This window comes from Zea mays, chromosome 8, assembly GCF_902167145.1.
Source record: "Zea mays cultivar B73 chromosome 8, Zm-B73-REFERENCE-NAM-5.0, whole genome shotgun sequence".
In the NCBI taxonomy this organism is placed as follows: Eukaryota; Viridiplantae; Streptophyta; class Magnoliopsida; order Poales; family Poaceae; genus Zea; species Zea mays.
In genome coordinates this window covers 174,551,840-174,569,793 of record NC_050103.1, presented here as the reverse complement: position 1 = coordinate 174,569,793, position 17,954 = coordinate 174,551,840, and the positions used below count along the sequence as shown (strand labels likewise).

The 17,954-nt window shown below is 47.1% G+C and overlaps 2 protein-coding genes across 6 annotated transcripts; one reads left to right on the top strand and one right to left on the bottom strand.

Annotated features, from left to right (window-relative positions):
* The first annotated feature begins 10,590 nt into the window (after positions 1 to 10,590).
* On the top strand, positions 10,591 to 14,515 carry LOC103636499 (uncharacterized). 4 transcript variants are annotated; one of them, XM_008658842.4, is made up of 6 exons: positions 10,591 to 10,869; positions 11,562 to 11,640; positions 12,089 to 12,267; positions 12,391 to 12,445; positions 12,538 to 12,586; positions 14,166 to 14,515. In XM_008658842.4, exons 1-5 carry the CDS (start codon positions 10,711 to 10,713, stop codon positions 12,552 to 12,554), a joined length of 489 nt encoding a protein of 162 aa, XP_008657064.1. In that variant the 5' UTR covers positions 10,591 to 10,710; the 3' UTR covers positions 12,555 to 12,586; positions 14,166 to 14,515. The 4 variants fall into 4 exon arrangements, with proteins under 4 accessions (XP_008657064.1, XP_008657065.1, XP_035817827.1 ...); XM_008658843.4 differs by having other exon boundaries at positions 10,592 to 10,869; positions 11,562 to 11,637; XM_035961934.1 differs by having other exon boundaries at positions 10,593 to 10,869; positions 11,562 to 11,637; positions 14,131 to 14,515.
* A 492-nt stretch (positions 14,516 to 15,007) lies between these two features.
* On the bottom strand, positions 15,008 to 16,289 carry LOC103636498 (universal stress protein PHOS32). 2 transcript variants are annotated; one of them, XM_008658841.4, is made up of 4 exons: positions 15,865 to 16,289; positions 15,656 to 15,765; positions 15,401 to 15,519; positions 15,008 to 15,327 (listed from the first exon to the last, which is right to left on the bottom strand). In XM_008658841.4, exons 1-4 carry the CDS (start codon positions 16,034 to 16,036, stop codon positions 15,252 to 15,254), a joined length of 477 nt encoding a protein of 158 aa, XP_008657063.1. In that variant the 5' UTR covers positions 16,037 to 16,289; the 3' UTR covers positions 15,008 to 15,251. The 2 variants fall into 2 exon arrangements, with proteins under 2 accessions (XP_008657063.1, XP_020398441.1); XM_020542852.2 differs by having other exon boundaries at positions 15,656 to 16,180.
* Between the last annotated feature and the right edge of the window lie 1,665 nt (positions 16,290 to 17,954).

Below are 17,954 nucleotides of genomic sequence, written 5' to 3'. Positions count from 1 at the left end.
TGCGCAGCTGATAACACCCTTGTGCCTAGCTAGCCAATCCATTCCTAGAATTACATCAATTCCTTGGGATGGCAAGATGGTTAAGTCTGCCAGGAACACTACCCCACTTAAAAGAATTCTGACTTGGGAATACCTGAGTTTGCACAGGAGGTCTGATCCCGGGGTTCGGGTGACCAAGGGGATAGCTAGAGGTGTAGAGGGTATGCCATGCTTTTCCACAAACTTAGCGGCTATAAATGAATGGGATGCTCCTGAATCAAAAAGCACAGAAGCGGGAGTAAATTCGACTAGGAACTCACCGAGCACTACTCCCGGGGCTTGCTGGGCTTCCTGAGCGTCGACGTGGTTGACCCGAGCCCTGCCCTGGTACTGAGCCCTGCTCTGCTGGCTGCTGGAAGGAAACGCCTTGGGGGTGGGTGCTGATGGAACCTTGGGGCCATTCACCGAGTTGGAGTAAGTTGGTCCTGGTGCCTTCAACTGGGGGCAGTTGTTCTTGAAGTGATTGGGGTCCCCGCAGTGCCAACAGGCATTTGCTGGCGGCTGGTTGCTTGCAACGGAGGGTGCCTGATGGGAGCTCTGACTCTGCTGACTGAAGCGTGATGGAGAGGGTCCAGATTGTTTATGAAAGCTTGGACCCCTGGGTGGGAGCCCAAAGGGTCGAGCTCTCTGGTGACGTTCTTGCTGTTGTGCTCGGAGGACCTGGAACTTTCTCTTGATGTGCCCTTTTTCTTCCTCTTTTGCTCTCTCCACTTGAATAGCTTTGTTGGAAAGGTGAGAGAAGCTGTGGAAGTCCTGGCTGGCGAGGATGGTCTTAAGCTCGGGTCTTAACCCTCTCAGAAAACGAGCCATCTTTCTGGCCTCGGTGCTGACATCCTCGGGCGCGTAGCGGGCCAACTCTGTGAACTTGTGCACATATTCACTGACTGTTCTTCCGCCTTGGGTTAGCTCCCGGAACTCATCCTCCTTGAGTTGAACTATCCCCTGGGGTACGTGGTGCTCACGGAAGGCTGCTTCAAATTCTGCCCATGTAGCGTCTCTGATGGCCTCACTGAAAGTATCCCACCATGCTAAAGCCATTCCTGAAAGTTGATGAGCTGCCAGCTGAATACGTTGATTCTCAGGACAAGCGATGGCGTCCAACTTCCTCTTGATTGTGCGAAGCCAGTCATCTGCATCGAGGGGATTGCTGGACCCCGCGAACGTGGGCGGCTTCAGTCTCAGGAATTCTCCCATCCTGTCCTGGGGCCTTCCACCGCCTGGGCGCTGGTTTTCCAGGCTTCGAGTGAGGACTTCAATGAGTCTGGTTTGATTGGCCAGAATTTGGGCTAGGTCTAGTGGTAGTTCTGGAGGTGCGGGGAGGTGGGTCTCACCCCCTTCTCCGCCAGCCTCTCCCTCAGCTCCTAGGGGAAGTCTTGCTCCAATCCCGGAGGCGGTAGGCGTGGTTCTATCCGAAGCCATCTGCCATGGGAAGAGAGTCACTATTATGCACATGCCATTTTTTTAACTAGTTATTTTATTCATCACATCAAGCCATTACATTACATAGCATACCACTACCACAAGCTCGTCACACACGAGTGCTACCTAGGGTACCCCTGAACTCTTTCTCTAAAGTGTCCCCAAATTCCTTGAGAAGGTCATCAAGGCTGGCCAGGGACATGTCCTCGGTGTCGGACTGGTTTCTGGGAGGGTTTTCTTCCTGCTGCTCAGTCTGACATCCTTGGCTTTTGGTCTTCTTGCGGATTTTCCTTGCGGGGGCGAGCTTCTTCAGTACCTTGTCGTAGTCCATTTTGAGGGTGCGGTAGGCTTCACGGGTGTTGGTCTCTTCGCCTTCAGCTAACGAGAGGCTCTCTTGGAGGGACGCTTTTTCTTCTGAAAGTTCCCTGACTTTCTGCTCCAGGCTTTCCACCTGGGAGGTTAGGGAGGTGCAGTGGAGGGCGAGGTCATCATATTGGTTATCAAGGGTATGAAGATATCCAGCCATGTAGACAATGGTGGGATCATTCTCAATAGGATCTCCTCCTGATAGGGCCTGAAGTCTTTTCCTCCAGGTGGGGGTATTCTTGTTGCTGGGTGGAAAGTAGTGAAGGGGGGTTTCAATGATTACTTTGTTGTAGTTCTGGCACAGCTGTCGGAGGGCTTTTCGGGCGACATTTTGGCAAGCATCTAGGAAATGGACTCCGGTAAAAGTGACTTGGAAGGAACGTTGGTTGGGATAGCTTTGGCTTTCCCCCAGGTAGACTGCCATAGAGCATCTTATCATTCCGCCCTCGAAATGTTCCGTCCAGACGTATTCCGGCTTCTTGCGGATTCCCATGCGGAGCGCACAGCTTCGCAAGAGGCGGGGGAACCCTTCCACTTCTGAGCAGTAGGATGACTTAATGGCCAGAGAGTCTTCCATCTGGAATAGGAAAAGAAGGGTCTTGTTAAAACCGGGGAAGGGAAGGAAAAACTTTTCCTGAGGTAAGGGGTATTTTCTTTCTAAGGTAAGTTTTAGGGTCAGGGCTGCGTCCTACGGCCAGTCCTATGGGCTCCGATACCACCTGAAGCGTCCCGATCCTTTGGGACTCAAATGTGATACAATTACTAGTCCCAGGAGGCTAGTAAACACATTCCTTACTTCAAATAGTACAGAGTTTAGATAAATTTATTACAATACCGGGGTACAAGCTCGAGAGAGAGCCAAATAGAGAAGCGTAGTAGGAAAATACACTAGCCCAAGCCACAGGCAGAACTGGGTGCAGACACAGCCCTCTTAATCAAGCATAGCAGAAAAGAAGTCCTCGGTTGCTGAAAAACATAAATAAATCTGGGTGAATACACTAGGTATTCCGCAAGCCCACCCCGCTCCCGTAGAGAGAAAGAGACCTATGATGTACATGCTCAATTTGGTGGAGTTGTAGTCACTCATCATTTTCTTAGAGAGAGGCAGTTGCTTGAAGGTTTTCCCATGATATTATAAGTAACCAAAAACTCAACCACCACTGAGCTTCCCGCTCCAGTGGCTTTGTTTCTTCTTCAAAACCCATTTAAACACACCTTTTTCCTTGTTAAGAAATTTAGAGAAAAAGTTCTAATTGCCATACCATACCAGACCCATCCATACCAGTGGACACGGACTATTCGAATAGATTTCAACTCTGCGCAGAGGGGTACACTTTACCCACTAGCCCGGTTTCTGCGATCTCACCGTCGCGAGACCCGAATGCCGGATCTCTTTCCTTACTCGTGCATCCTAACCTTAACGGTTATCCGGAAGGAGTCAGGCCACCACCATGCCCAAACCGGACAAAACTTTCCCCCTCCTTATCCTCCCGGTGCTCCCCAGCCTTCTTAACCCTGGGGTCGGACCACACGAGTTCGGATTGAGTGACTGCCCACACAGTCTCGAGTGGTTGTACGACAAAGGAGTACAGGTAGTGAAAATGACAAACCGGTCCTTATATGAGGGGACAATCCTTCTGCTCACGCCTAAACCAGCTGAGCCAACACCTTAGGCCCTCCCCTAAACCAGGGAGTCCCTGATCATCCCACTCCCAGGGTGATGAGGGTGAGCACCCTTCATCGCAAAACTTTTCAAGAAGAGACTTTATTAGGGGAAACACTTTGCCCTTCTTTCCAAACCACATTACGTACCCAGAAAGTATATGATAATGCGGGCCATCTCTCACTCACAATGCAATATTCCCCCGTGATTCCCGGCCTAGGCAGTAGTAGAGAGAATAGGTAATTTATGCATCAAGGGAAGGATGGACTTGCCTTCGTCGAAGCTTTCCTGGCACAGAAGTCCTACTTCCGGAAGTTCGGGCTCTGGTCCCTCTTCCGGGGCTACGGGTTCCGGATCAAAGATCCCTGCTTCTTCTAGGAAAACAGGCAATAAAACAATACATCAACAGGGATTTACAAATTATAGTGTGTCATTTTCTAACATCAATGTTGTATGAGATCCTTAGAAATTATTTGGATAATTTTTGGTGCATAAAATATTGAAGAATACTAATTAAATGGAAAAAGGGGTGGAAAAGAAAAGGAGAAGGGATTTCCCCTTATCTGGGCTGGGGGCATGAATTCTGGCCCACCCCGGGCGCGAGCGCGCGCGCTGAGGCGCTTTCGGCCCAGCGGCGGCCCACGAGCGGGGGAACGGCGCGGCCGTGGGAGGGGGTGACGGTGTCGCAAGGGCCCACTTGCCAGCGAGAGAGGGGGGAGAAGGAACGGCGTTATGGTTGACGGGGGGGTGAACCGGCCGTCCGCGGGGAGGACCGGCCGCCGGTGAGCTCGGTGGCGGTTCGCCGCCGGTGGCCCGGTTCTAGGACAATGCGCAGGTGTCTTAGCACGGGGAGGGGATGGCGGACCTAGAGGTGGGCTTAATTTGATCAGAGGAGGTAGGGAGGGGGCTGCCCGCGGGGAGGTGGCGGAGCTCCGCGGCGGGGATCGCCGTCGGTGAGCTCTGGGCGAGCAATCGGGGTGGGGGAGTGATGTATTGTGTCTGCGGCAAGGTGAGGAAGCTGCTAGGCTAGCTTAATCGCTTGCTGGGCCAACCGAGAGGGAGAGAGAGGAGAGGGGAGGAACTCACCGGAGAGAAGGAAGATGACGGCGCTTCCCGAATTGGGCTCGGGCGAGGGGAGAAGGGTAGCGGTCGAGGCTGGTGCGAGGAAGACGGGGTTCGGGGCGAGCTTTTTATAGGCGCGCGGGGGCGAGGGGAGCGGTGGAGCTCCCTGACTCCGGCGAGCTTCCCGGTGCCGCCATTAATGGTGCACAGCGCCGCCGAGGGGACGCTACGGCGGGGCGGTACTGGAGAGGACGCTGGTCAAGGGGAGGAGGACGGAGCGGTGCCAAACTTTCCTGTGCGGCGAGGAGACGGCGGTGAAGAGACGGCGGTGAAGGACGGCGGTGAAGGGACGGCGGGCGTCGTATGCGGGGAGGATGACGAAGCGGCTGACCGGTGGGCCGGTCTGCCAGTGGGAGCGAGCGCGTGAGAGAGATTGACCGGTAGGTGGGGTCGGCCTGTCAGCGAGAGTGAGAGAGGGAGCGCGGAGCAGCTGCGTGCGCGCGGGAGCAGGCCGGTTAATGGGCCGGGGGGGGAGAGCGCGGGCGTGAGGGAGGAAAGGGCGGCCGCGGCATGGGCTGGATTCAGCCCAGCTAGGAAGGGGGAGGGGTTTCTCTTTTTCCTTTTTATTTTCTAATTCCTATATCCAAATCTTTTTATACCCTTTTCTTTTGAACAATTAATTTAATAGATAATCTAGGTGCTGAAAAATAAAATCTAAGTGAGGTGCTCATATTCAAACAAGGTGTATGCATATGTTGGAAAGAATCTAAGGGAGTTTTGGGATAGATAATAAGAAGGGGGGGTTAGATTAGGGTTTCAAACCTGGGTTAGAAATTGGGATGCTACACTAGGTGTCAGATTTAACATCTAGGGTTTAGGACCTCTTTGGCGATAGGGAATTCGGGTGCCTACAGTTGATCAATTATAGTACAACATATCATAATATCATATCCATGCTTTATTAAAAAAACACATCAGTGTTTATAATGACGTTGACATGACATATAGTACAATGCAATGACAGCAGCTATCCTGTTTTGATAGACCATTCCAAAAGATCCCTTTTAGAGAACAAGTGGATTTGCATAGACCTGCTGAGTATTGATATCGACGCCTGATAGCCAGCATCCGAAGCCAGGATGTGAGTGATACCAATCTACAACCATTTCTGGCCTACAAAAGGGAGGAAATATCACAGACTTGTTTTCCTATAGAATATAACTGAGTTAAAACAATATTGATTAATACTATGGATGCTAGATCTCCGTGAACCTGATGGCGTGGCTAAGGCTGAGGTCGGCGATCTTGAGCACCATGGTCTTGTGGTCCTTGAGAAGGATGTGCAACTTGAGCTCCCGGTGCAGCACCTTGGGGTCGTGGACGAAGGCCACGCTGTTGCAAAGCTGGTACATCAGGATCTGCGGACACAAACGTGGATTAGACATTCGCACAAACACCTCGCGTGCAGGGCGTTGGGATGGAGGAGGAAGGGCAGGAAACTGCGTCGACCTTCATTGTGGCCGTGTGGATCTTCTCGTGGTTGCTTCGTTGCCCTCCGATGAACTTCTGGCGGCGCTCTGGTGTGTACTTCCTAGCAGTGGATGAGGCAGAGCTGGAGAGCGTGAGGCGGAGGTTACCTGGGCTTGGAGGTTGAGGGGGCGAGCGGGCGAGCGGTGACTGGGTAGACCCAGGTCTCGCACGATCTGGGGGAAGACGGCGGGGCAGACCAGGTAGCGATGGTGAGGCGGTCGGCTTCCGTGCTGCCGAGCCCGAGCCAGGAGGCCAAGGCCGAGGCCGGCTTGACCGTCTTCTTCTCCGGCTCCTCCGCGGGGGACGACGGGCGGGCGTAGGGCGCGCGCTCGACGAGGCGGTCCTTGCGCTTGGGGTGGTAGGGGGGCCGTCGCCTGGCCGACAGGGAGCCCGACGGCCCACCGGGAGAAGGCGGCGTGGGTGCGTCGTGCCTTGGTGAGAGGGTCGGCGGTGGATAGCACGAGCGCCCCCATCTCCAGTAGCGACGAGGCCACGTCGTCGTCAGCCGCTGGCTCATCAACATCAGAGGCGCAAGGACTGTTTGGGCCCCACGTGCGGAGGTCGCTGGGAGGCGCCAGGCGTTGAGGTCTGGCCATGGAAGCGACGAGATGGGGGCGAAGAACTTGGGGAAGAAGAAAAGGAAGGAGACGGGGGCGAGAACGAAACCGAGGAGGAGCTAGAGGCACCTAGAGCGGGGGCTCTGTGGCCAACCAAACCGCCACAATGCGAGCGGCGGCGGTGTGGGGGAGGTGGACGGCGGTGTGGGAAGGCCAGAGCCGTTGCCGATGACGGCGCGAATGAAGCCTGCTGTCGACGAAGAGGGGAGCAGAGAGAGGAGCAGTTGCGATCGAGGGATGGAAGAGGCTTGAAGCGGAGGCGACGAGACGGACGGTGATGATTTGACGCATATAGATGGACGGTGCAGATTGGCTGAAGGCAGAACCAGGGGAGGCAGCCTACCCCTTACAGCCTTAATAGGTAGTATAGATATATATATATTTCCATGACAAACAGATAGCTCAAGCTAAGATTTGGAACACGTGTCAAAGACATAAGAAGGTGCGATGCAAAAAGAAACGTACGAATGGGGATGTAGAAGTATAGAGGGAGGGAGTTACTGAGGTCTAATATAATACCATTGGACAAAGATATAAGAGCTGATTTGGTGATCCAGAGATTGAAGGGGATTGAAAGAGAAATTAGTTTATTTTTTTCTCAATCCTCCTGTGATCTTTTTATCATCAAATCAACCCTAAAAGTATCTATACGAGTAACGTGTTAGGATATAAAATAAATGACTATTCCATCCGTTCTTTTTTGTTTACCATTTTTAGTTCAAAAATTAATTAGCGGGTGATAAATATTTAAGAACGTAGATAGTATCACGTTATTATAGATTATGAGGAGATACTCAATTTCGATTAGAGGTATGGACCCTAAATTTGTCCGTAAATTCCTAACATTTGCTCCGTAATCTTAAAATCATTAGCCTACCCAAGAGAGTTGCCTGGCTTGAGGATGATGCCGCCTTTCTTTTTTTTTTCCTTTATCTTTATTAGTTTGACCATGTACGTTAGGGAGGCCAGGAGCTAGTACAAGACTTTGTATGCCCTTGATATAACGTTTGTAGTAACCTTTTCTATGAAGCTTCCATTATCAAAAAAAAGGGAGAGAGTTAACTGGCTAGCTAGCTTTGAAATTTGAAATTCTAAAACACTCTTAAAGTTAAAAAAAATATTATATAACAAAATTAACACTGCCGATCTCGATAATATTATCGGCTAGATTCGCTATTGATATATGGTCCGAGTTAAACGAGAGATTATGTCTTGAAACCCCATGAGTCTAGTTTGAATACTCTAGTATTGACTTTAATTCACATGTATTGAGGTAGATTGCGGTGTAACTTAAATTAATTACACATCAATCCACCTTAACATATGTAGATTTAAAAAAAAACTAAAAGTATTGGTGTTTAAGAATATGTATTATATTATGTATATATATACTACTGGATTACAAGGAATGATGTATGCTGGCCTCAGATTATTACAAAGAACATCGCTTGTCAATTCCAGCAAACCACCCTTGTCCCGACACCACTCCAGCGTCAGGGCCTGCCGGACAGAGCGCTAGCTGCATCTGCGAGACACGTCGGCGCAGGCCTGCCGGGCTCCGAATCCGAAAGATGCATGTGTGCAGCGATTATTGGATGACCACGTACGTGAGCGCGTGCATTGGCGTTGCCGCTCGCCCCTGCCCGGCTTCGGCGAGAGCGAGTGGGCCGGGGTCGTGTGGACGGGACGGCGGAGGCAGGAGGCTGCCGGTTTCACGTCGATTCGAAGGGGAGCGAGGGACCCCGAGCCCCGGCGGCCGCTGCTGCCACCGCGCGACGGATCTGGACCTGTACAGATAGATTGGAATCTTGACAAGGGTATCGAGATTAGGATGATGATCGCCCCGCCCGGGCCGCGATGTGTGCAGTGCCCGCTCGTACGCGCAACGTGCATGCATGTTCTGCCAGTGCCGGATCAGGCACTCGGAAATTCGGGCAACAAGTGAGCAGAGATCAGGGTATATATGCTCAAGTTACAATCAAAGCGAATAAGTTGGCATTCTCTAATTGATGAAGATTCAAAGATATGGCGTGCGTTTGATGAAGATTCAAAGAGATATTGTGATCAATATCTCTTGCGTACGTCCCAACATGACACCTGCCCGCCCCTCGGTTACGTACGCACCAAGTTTCCCTTGTCGTTTCCCTTGTTTACACGAACGTTTCATCGATCATGGTTGACGACGCACACCGCCTCTTTCCTTTGTTTGCTTGTGCCACCAAGCGGTTGTCTTCCCTCCTCTCTCTCCCCCATTCATGTTCATGTATGTATATCTACCACCGACCAACGGTTTTTGTTTCCATGCTTGGTCTACGTACCACCGCGGCAACGCCGGCCTCTTTGCCTTTACTCCACCTCGCATCACACACACTATTCTTGTTTTAACAACTAGACATGTCTTCGTTCTCAAATATTTATCACCTGTTAATTTATTAACTAAAACACTATAAATATACATGCATCAATTTGATCGCTACCATATCGTTGCCTCTAACACTAGTACAGAGAAGTTCTATAGTGGCGGTTGTAAACCTATTTATAGTGGCGTTTTTCGTAGCCGCCAGTGCTAGGGGCTAGTAGAAATCATCATTTTTACAGGCGGGTAACTGAGGACCGCCAGTGAAAATCGATTTTCACTGGCGGTCGGCGTAATAAAACCGCCAGTGAAAGTCGATTTGCACTGGCGGTCGACGTAATAAAACCGCCAGTGCAAATCGTTTCCAGGAAACATAAAACATATTTTTAAAATAGTTAAAAAATTTATTTTTATTAGGCCCACCCCACCCGCGGCATTTTTCGCGCGCTACGCGGTTGTTAGTATTCGAACCGTCGACCTCACCCTCGCGCGTACCTTCCCCTTCCACTCCGTCTATGACATGTCTTGTGTCTAGTTTGTAGTTGTTTTCTCCACATATTACAACCATTTGAGTGTAAATTGCTTATTTGAGACCCTAAACGAATTCAAATAAAAAAGTTGTCAACTACAAAGATAAATAACTTTTGAAGTTCTACAACTTTTATTTTGACACTTTTTTCATCCGAGGTAGTTTGCAAAATTTGAATTTTAAATTTGACATACTTAGATTCAATGTTTGAGAACCGAAATGAGTTCAAATAAAAAAGTTGTCAACTACAAAGTTTCATAACTTTTAGAGATCTACAACTTTTATTTTGGTGGTTTTGTCATACGAGGCCGTTTGAAAAACTCGAAAAATTAAGGATAAAAATGATTTCTAGTGGCGGTTCCTTAAGAAAACCGCCACTAGAAATCGTATTTCTAGTGGCGGTTCCTTAAGAAAACCGCCACTACAAATCATGGATTTCTACTGGCGGTTTTCTTAAGGAACCGCCAGTAGAAATACGATTTCTAGTGGCGGTTTTCTTAAGGAACCGCCACTAGAAATAACGCAGTCGGTGGATAACCGAAACCGCCTGTAAAAATATATCGTCCCCGCAGGCTTTGAGCCTTTTTGTACTAGTGTAAAATAATAATTTTACATCTATTTCTGTAAGCTTATGTCCAACGATTTATCTATATAATCATCTAAAATAATGTTTTACACTGTTTTACGTTGTAGAATATATTGTTCACACATGTAAGTTTGAATATAGTAAGCTTAGCCTAACACTTGCTTCGCTGCCACGTACTACGGAGTACCATGAAACTTGAGGCAGCGTCACTAGACCCCATCAGTCGTCGGAGGAAGATAGTCGTCCTCGTCCATGCAGCAAGATTATGGCTGGCTACCTGTCAGCCACACAGGAATGTCATGGACGAGCATATCTACGTTTTTTTTTCTTTTTTGCATACAGGTCCTTCTAGACCAACGGAACCGCACACGGAAGTCCCCGGACCGGCCCTTTAAATACGGGGGTCACGCATGGAGGCCGGAGCACAGAACGCCACGAGGCGAGCAGTCTCGAGTGATCCCCCCTGTAGTCCCCGGCCCCGTCTCTCCGCCGCCGCCTGCAACCGCTTCACGTGCCCCTCGCAGGTCCCCTTTCCGACCCCAAATGGAGCCGAAGAAATCCTCCGTCCAGCGCCAGCCCCACGCCATGGAGCCCAACAAGTCCTCTCCATGCGGCGCCACCGCCACCGCTCCCGCCGCCACCACCGAAGCCGAGTCCCCGTTGTGCAGCTTGTTCTACCCGCCGGCGCCGGCGCCGACCGCGGTACGTTCCTTGACGCCCCCTATCCTGTTCGATGCTATGCCTCGTTCTGAGGTTCGAGCTCGACGTGGAATTTTGTTCTTTAACTACTCTATTGTTTACGATGATGATGCAGATGGTTCTAACCAGTGTATATACATCATTTACACTGACACTGACGGTGCACTTTATACAGCCGTCAGTGTATATAATATTTCTACTGGCAGTTTACTTAATATAGCCGCCAGTGTATGCATCCTTTACGCTGGAACCGCCGGTGTATATATATTTACACTGCTGGTTCGGGTGGGCCCGCCTGATATTTTTATTGGCGTGTTGTAACTGAAACCGCCACTATAAATTTCTGTGTGCCGTCACCTTAGAGCTCTTTTCTACTAGTGTTCCTTCGCGTACAGGCGCGTTATATACCAATACTTTTCTCTAGTCTATTTTTTGTTAAGTTTGGCGTGTGTCGAATGTGGATACACGCGGATATACGCCCCTTTTTCATAAGGATGCTCTAGTATCGTAGAGGAGCGTTTTCTGAACACGGTTTTAGAGGATTATTATTTAGGAGTCATATGGTGATATGATGAATACCTAATTTCCCTAGAAAAAGGTTTATATATATATATATTTTTCTAAACATTTTTTTCTTGCTGTCGGTATATATTAGTAAAAAAATCTTTCTTCTTTTTTCCCTTGCGTTTTTCAAGGCAAATGGGAAAGATTCGGACTTGTACAGCATTCTTTACAAAGGGCAGAGCGGGAGCGCACAAGCTGGCGTCACAGGTAGTTGTGGAATTGTCCGGTTTCGTCTTATTTCTGTTGTCTTATATGTTATTACTAGGAGGAACTGCTGCGCTAATAAAACCGAAGAGCCTTTGTTTAATTTCACGAGAATAATTACATTCCCACATGAATCTTGGGAATCATGTAGGGTATAGTTACCATTCGCTTAGATGATAGATAGATACATACATACATACATAGATACAGTGTGTGTATTGTTTTTCGACCCATAAATAAATACTTTTGATACCCATAAATAAATACTTTTGATCTCCGACTCTGATCTCCCTGGCTTAATTTGGACTGTTTACTATCTGGGTTGATCATTTTATTTGCTTAGTATGGAAGCACTGAGGAGGATATGACACAGCTACACATTAACTGAACATTTGAACAATGATTAGTTTGATATTTTGATCTCAAACTGAACAAAGATCAATTTGATGTCCAGATGGTAAACCGCAATGGGCTCCTTCCAGAAGTCGTGCCGCGAATGCGAAGGACGGTAAACATTCACCGCCTTATGACTCAGTTGATACGTCGTGTTTTGGATCGTCTGTGGATTATGGTGGTCGAGATTATTTCTACGGCAGCTCTACGCCCAAGAAAGTGACAGAATCCTCCACTGACGTAAGAATCACTGAAACCTTCAAATAGAACTCTTTCTGGTAATTTGTACTCCACAGTTTCTTAGATCGTCATGAATTACTCTGCAATCCTGCAAGGATTTGAATCTAACGTGTGTGTTTTCAGTACAAAGGGAACAAGAAAGATCCCGCCGCAGATTCTCATGGCGATTGGTGGCAAGGTATATCATTATTTTAATGTTGAAACGTATATCATAACTATATGTTCAAGGTTCTACCGTTAATTCTGTTTTTTCTTTTGTGGGGCTCACAGGCTCATTTTATTACTAAGAGAACCCGGTGGCCTCTCCTTGGACAACAAGGTAAACAGAAGGATCCTATTACTGTTAAAGCTACCAAGTTTGTTGCTACAACGCATATGCTATCCATCTCACATTTTTTACCAGAGAATGTTTTTCAAATTCCATTTTAATACTCGCAGCTGATAGTTTGTAGATAACGATGTTGGCTCACTTGGCCTGTGATACATCACGTGTAATCTTATTTCTTCATATAGAAGGGAGCGTATGTCCTCTACTTCTCCAAACGTTATTTTCCTCGCTATTTAATTTTAAACAACAAAGGATTCCTTTTCCATGGATCTCCTCTATTTACATGTTCGGTTTTACTCCCATCTATATGGATTGTAGGAGATTTGGTAGGTTTAAATCTATAGCGAGTCAACATCTCTACTAGCTTTTTTCTAATCCTATCCAATACGTGTGGAGTAGGAATAACCGAATAAGGCTTAAAGAGGATGCCCAGCCAATCCCACTCCTATGTTGAAATTCTGTTAACGCATAGTTCGACGTTTAGGCTATCTTCCAACTCTGCCTTTCGTGTTTGCGGTATCAACCTATAAAGATAAACTTATTTATTTGTTTCATTCTTTATGTGTCTCGAGCTGTCATCATCTTTTTTGGTAGACAACAATTTTTTCTGCAGAACTAGCTGCCGGATTGCTGTACAATGATGTGCATGTGGAGAAAGGCCAGTGGGTGGGGTGGGATCAACTGTATTGGAGTGAAAGCTTTGATTGACATCTACCTTAACATCATTTCCATATTGCGTAGGCAAATCATTAACTATTGCTGTTTTGGTATTGTTTTGGCTGATAACTAGTCACATCGTTTTTAGTATGGTTACATGGGCTACCGTTGTTTGTCACCTAAACAGTTTGGTAGGTAGCAAGGATAATGAAAGGGATTGAGGGAACCTAAATAGGTATTTTGGTCCCTTCAATCACCTCCATTACTCTTGCTACAAGCAAGCCTTTAGAGTGAGAAGCCAATCAAGGAAAGCACACCTGACTATTAATTGAGCGCAGTGATGTGATGTTTCATTATATTGGAGCGCAAGGGAAACCTTAGACAATAATAGTGTAAATTAGATATCGCCACAACTTTATTTCCATGTCAAGAAGCTAAGCAGAATTAAAATGTTAACTCTGTTGATCTACTATATTATATTACTTGGCTGGTGTTACCATCTTCCATGCTTTTTTTTTGTTATTTAAAAAAAAGACAAATCCAATGTCGGAGGGCTTCCACGTACGTAATCTCAAATCCTTATGGATCAGAGGGAGTCTTCTCTAAAGCATAGAAATGGTTGGTTTGTTAACGCATAGAAAATCAATGACAAAGATCTAGAGTTTGTATGAAATTGAAATTGAAAATGGAGATAGGTGCCAAGCATTTATATGTAACTGATGCTCTACTCTACCTGTTGTTATGCACCCTTTGGTGAATAGTAGAAGTATTTATTATCATGTTATTAATTTTTCCAGCTGATGCTCTACTCTACCTGTTGTTATGCACCCTTTGGTGAATAGTAGAAGTATTTATTATTATGTTATTAATTTTTCCAGCTGTCCTCAGAATTATATTGGATTCTGCATGGCAGGAACAGAAGGAGATTCTATTGACAGTTCTTCTGGAACAGAAGAACAGAAAGAGAAAATAGTATTGTCGGTGTCATAGTGAACCCGCTTTCGTTCAGTGGTGGTGCCATTATCTAGAAGCATCATCTCAGATGTGCAAGCAATGAAGCTGTAGGACAGTACGAATTAGGTCGCATAAGGGTCCTTGTCCATTGTACGCCAGTAATATGAAGGGTTTGGTGTCTAATTATTAGTCAAATGTCTGTACAGTTGGATCGTCACTCCAAAGCAAAAAAAAAGTGCTGGAGAAGCGGCGGTGGCTTCACATTGTACATTTTTTTTATCGGATGGGATTTGACTGAAGTTTGGAGACTGTTCTTGTCAATTACATTATACAGGTATCGACTTCAGGGGAAAAAACTTCTATTTCCTAAGTTCAGGCATTATTACAGCCACAATATTCTAGGTATCGATATGACATGACACGGCATATTGCCGGTCAGAGTTTGGGCCGAAAAATTCGAAAACCATAAAAAACCGGACAGTTTACTGCTTTTGATTATTAGGAGGATTTGGGTAAAAACATTCTATCGGTAGTACCTTGTCTAATGTCGTGCCCATAACTCAGAAATCCTTTAGGGCTTGTTTGGGTAATCTTGTATTGGAGTGGATTGAGGTGGTATAAAGTGTATTGAAGTGTAATATGAACTAATTTCCCTTTCAATCCCTAAAATACACTTCAATCCCTCTTTATCCAAACAAGGCCTTAGGACGGGAAATCAGCTATCGGTAGTACCTTATCAGTTTGCAGATCTGTAGGCAGCAAAGAGGATAATTTAGACCACACGCAGAACCATTCTATCCCTTGTTAAAAAGAAATGGTATAGTGATGCTGTCCAGTGACTTTCTCATGTAGTGATACAAGCTGGCAGTTTATCTGGCAGCCTTTTTCACGAAAACAACAGTGTCCAGGTACATCTAGAAAAATAAAACAAATCATGGAGTGAAAACAGCTGAAACGTAAGGTGCAATATATCGGATTTAGTTGTTTCGGTTTGCGTATAGGTTAGCTGCAGATTCATCTTTCTGGAAATGAAAGGCCAGAGCCACTACTTCGACTTGACGACGGTCACGGGGCATGACGCATTGGACAGCACGTAGTTCGTCACACTTCCCAGCAGAATCCTGCAGGTTGATGGAATGGAGCAGATAAAATACGCACGCACGGTCAGAAAATTGCTGCATGCAGGGCGCGTACCTTTGGATCTGGCCGAGGCCGCGGCTGCCCATGACGAGCGACTCGATCTGGAGCTCCTCCACCGCGTCGCACACCTTCTCCCTCGGGTCACCCCAGTACATCTTGACCACCACGCGCATCTGCTCGTCGAGCATGGTGCGTACGTGCATGCGTTATATACGAGCTCGAACGCTATCAGTAATATCATCGCCGTCTATAGTCTAATAGATAGACGCGGACGCGGCGAAGGAAAAAGAGAGCGGCGGCGGCGCGCACCTCTTTCTGCCGGGCCGCGGCGTTGAGCATGTCGAACACCTCCGCGTCATACGGCACGTCGTAGCGCTGCCTCACGGGCGGCTCCATGAGCTCCTCCAGCGGGACCAGCGCTGCCCGTCGATTCATCAGATTCAAAAAAACCCAGCGGAGCGGCTGAGAAGCTATTAACATAACAGTACACAAGGCAAGGCAGTCGAGCAAGCTTTTACGCGATCCGGTGCGGGACCAGAGGACGTTCTTGCCCTCCTCACGGCCGTGGTGCCGGACGTGGAGGAGCACGAGGGTGTCGCCCCTGCGGACCAGGTTGTCGATCGCCCAACGCAGCGCCTTCTTGCTGCTCGGCGAGAAGTCCATCGCCACGCCGATCTTCCGCTCCGCCATGCTGCTGCCCTGCCGCTCCGCAGTAATATAATCGCGGTGTCCGCTTTCTTTCGCTCCGGCTAGCTATTGCTTTGGCATCGATCTCCCGTGACAAGCCTGTGGTTTCGTGGGGTGCGTGCGTGCGCCCGGCCGCTGCTCGACACTTGCCCTTTCATGAGAGAGAAGACGAGAGACGCGCGGCGCGGTGCGCGGGCTGCCTGTCACGACTCACGAGAGGCGCGCGGGCGAACGCGACGTGGCCTACTGGCGGACTGGCTTGCCCTGCAGCGCCGCGCCGCGCACGACGATGGGTGCTTGGGTTGGGGCGTTGGGAGAACAAAACGAACATGGTGCTGCAAAGTTTAACAACCTTTTGTAAGTTATATTCTTTTGCTTAAATAAAAGATTACATTCAAAATAATTTACGGGTCCTACAATCAACCAAACACGTAAAGACTAATTTTCTAATATGAGTAATATACCAAACTAAGCAACAAACTTAGTATCCAAAATCAGACAAGTAAATGATAGTTTCCTAATATGAGTAGCATACCAAACTAAGGCCATATTTGGTTTCTTTAGTCTAGGGACTAAAGTTTAGTTAGGGGACTAAAGTTTAGTCTCTAACATGTTTGGTTCTAGAGGCTAAAAATAGTAAGAATATACTAAATGACTCATAAGAAGACTAAAATGACCTTTAACATTATCCTGCTATTAGTACAATTGAACTAAACGAGGGATAAATGTGGAATTAATATGGTTTAGTCCCTTTTAGCACCTATGTGAAGGACTAAAGACTAAATCATTTTAGTCCATATTTTAGTCCTAGTGTTTGGCAAAAAAAAAAGACTAAATGGGACTAAAAACTAGAGACTAATCTTTAGTCCCTCTAACCAAACGCCCCCTAAGCAACAAGTTGAACTTTGCATCCAGAGTTCATTTTCAGCCCTCCTCCTGAGTCATGTGGTACGACCGTACGAGCTATCAGCATTTCAATCAAACTAGTTTTGGAGTGAGTTTTATGAAATCTTGTCTTGCCAAGTGATTTCGTCAAAATATGAGCTAACTAATCGTCGCTCCAGTACTAATTGTCAAGAACCTTAGGACCTCGTCGTAGCAAACATTAGGCCAAAAGAACACACACAAGCTCACAAAAGATAGAAGAACATGGTCTTCCTTTGATGCTGCAAAGATTGATGGCTTTTTCTATAGAGTCTATTCCCTTGCTTAGTCAGAATATTACAAATAAAGTAAATCGTGGTTCTATATCAAACATGTAAATGCTGATTTTCTGATACGAGTAATACCAACTAACATAACATCTAAGATCAAAGACATAAAGGGTACTTTCTTAATATGAGTAGCATATCAAACTAAGCAACAAACTAAAATTAGCACCTAAGATTTATTTTCAACGCCCAAGGTATAAATCATGTATGTGTCTTTAGTTACCTTACCGTCTTTTTAGACAAGAATGCAGTATTAGCCCAGTAAATCTAATAGACCGGTCTGGGGCTTGATAAGATCATGTATTCGTTCACTACTGGCTGGTATCGATCGGCGATATCGACAGCTCCGTTGAATGATCTGGTCGATATCGACCAGTTGGTAACACATGGCATTTTTTGGTTATACAGTTTGATTGGTATTAGTTGTCTTTAACGATGCGATGTGTTCTGGTTGATCCATGTGTACGCCACATCGGCTAGCCGTTCCAAACCTAACAAAAATTCCTATAATCTAGGCTACAAATAGAGGAATTCCTTGTGTCGGAGAGTAGTCTCTGGCGGTCGAGACGGGTGGTAGAAAGCACCCGCATAATCCTATGAACAAGGGTGTTGTCTAGGATTTACCTATGGAGATGTAAGAATACAAGGGTTTAGAGTGGTTCGGGCCATCAGAGCGTAATATCCTACTCCATTGTATTGCTAAGAGTATA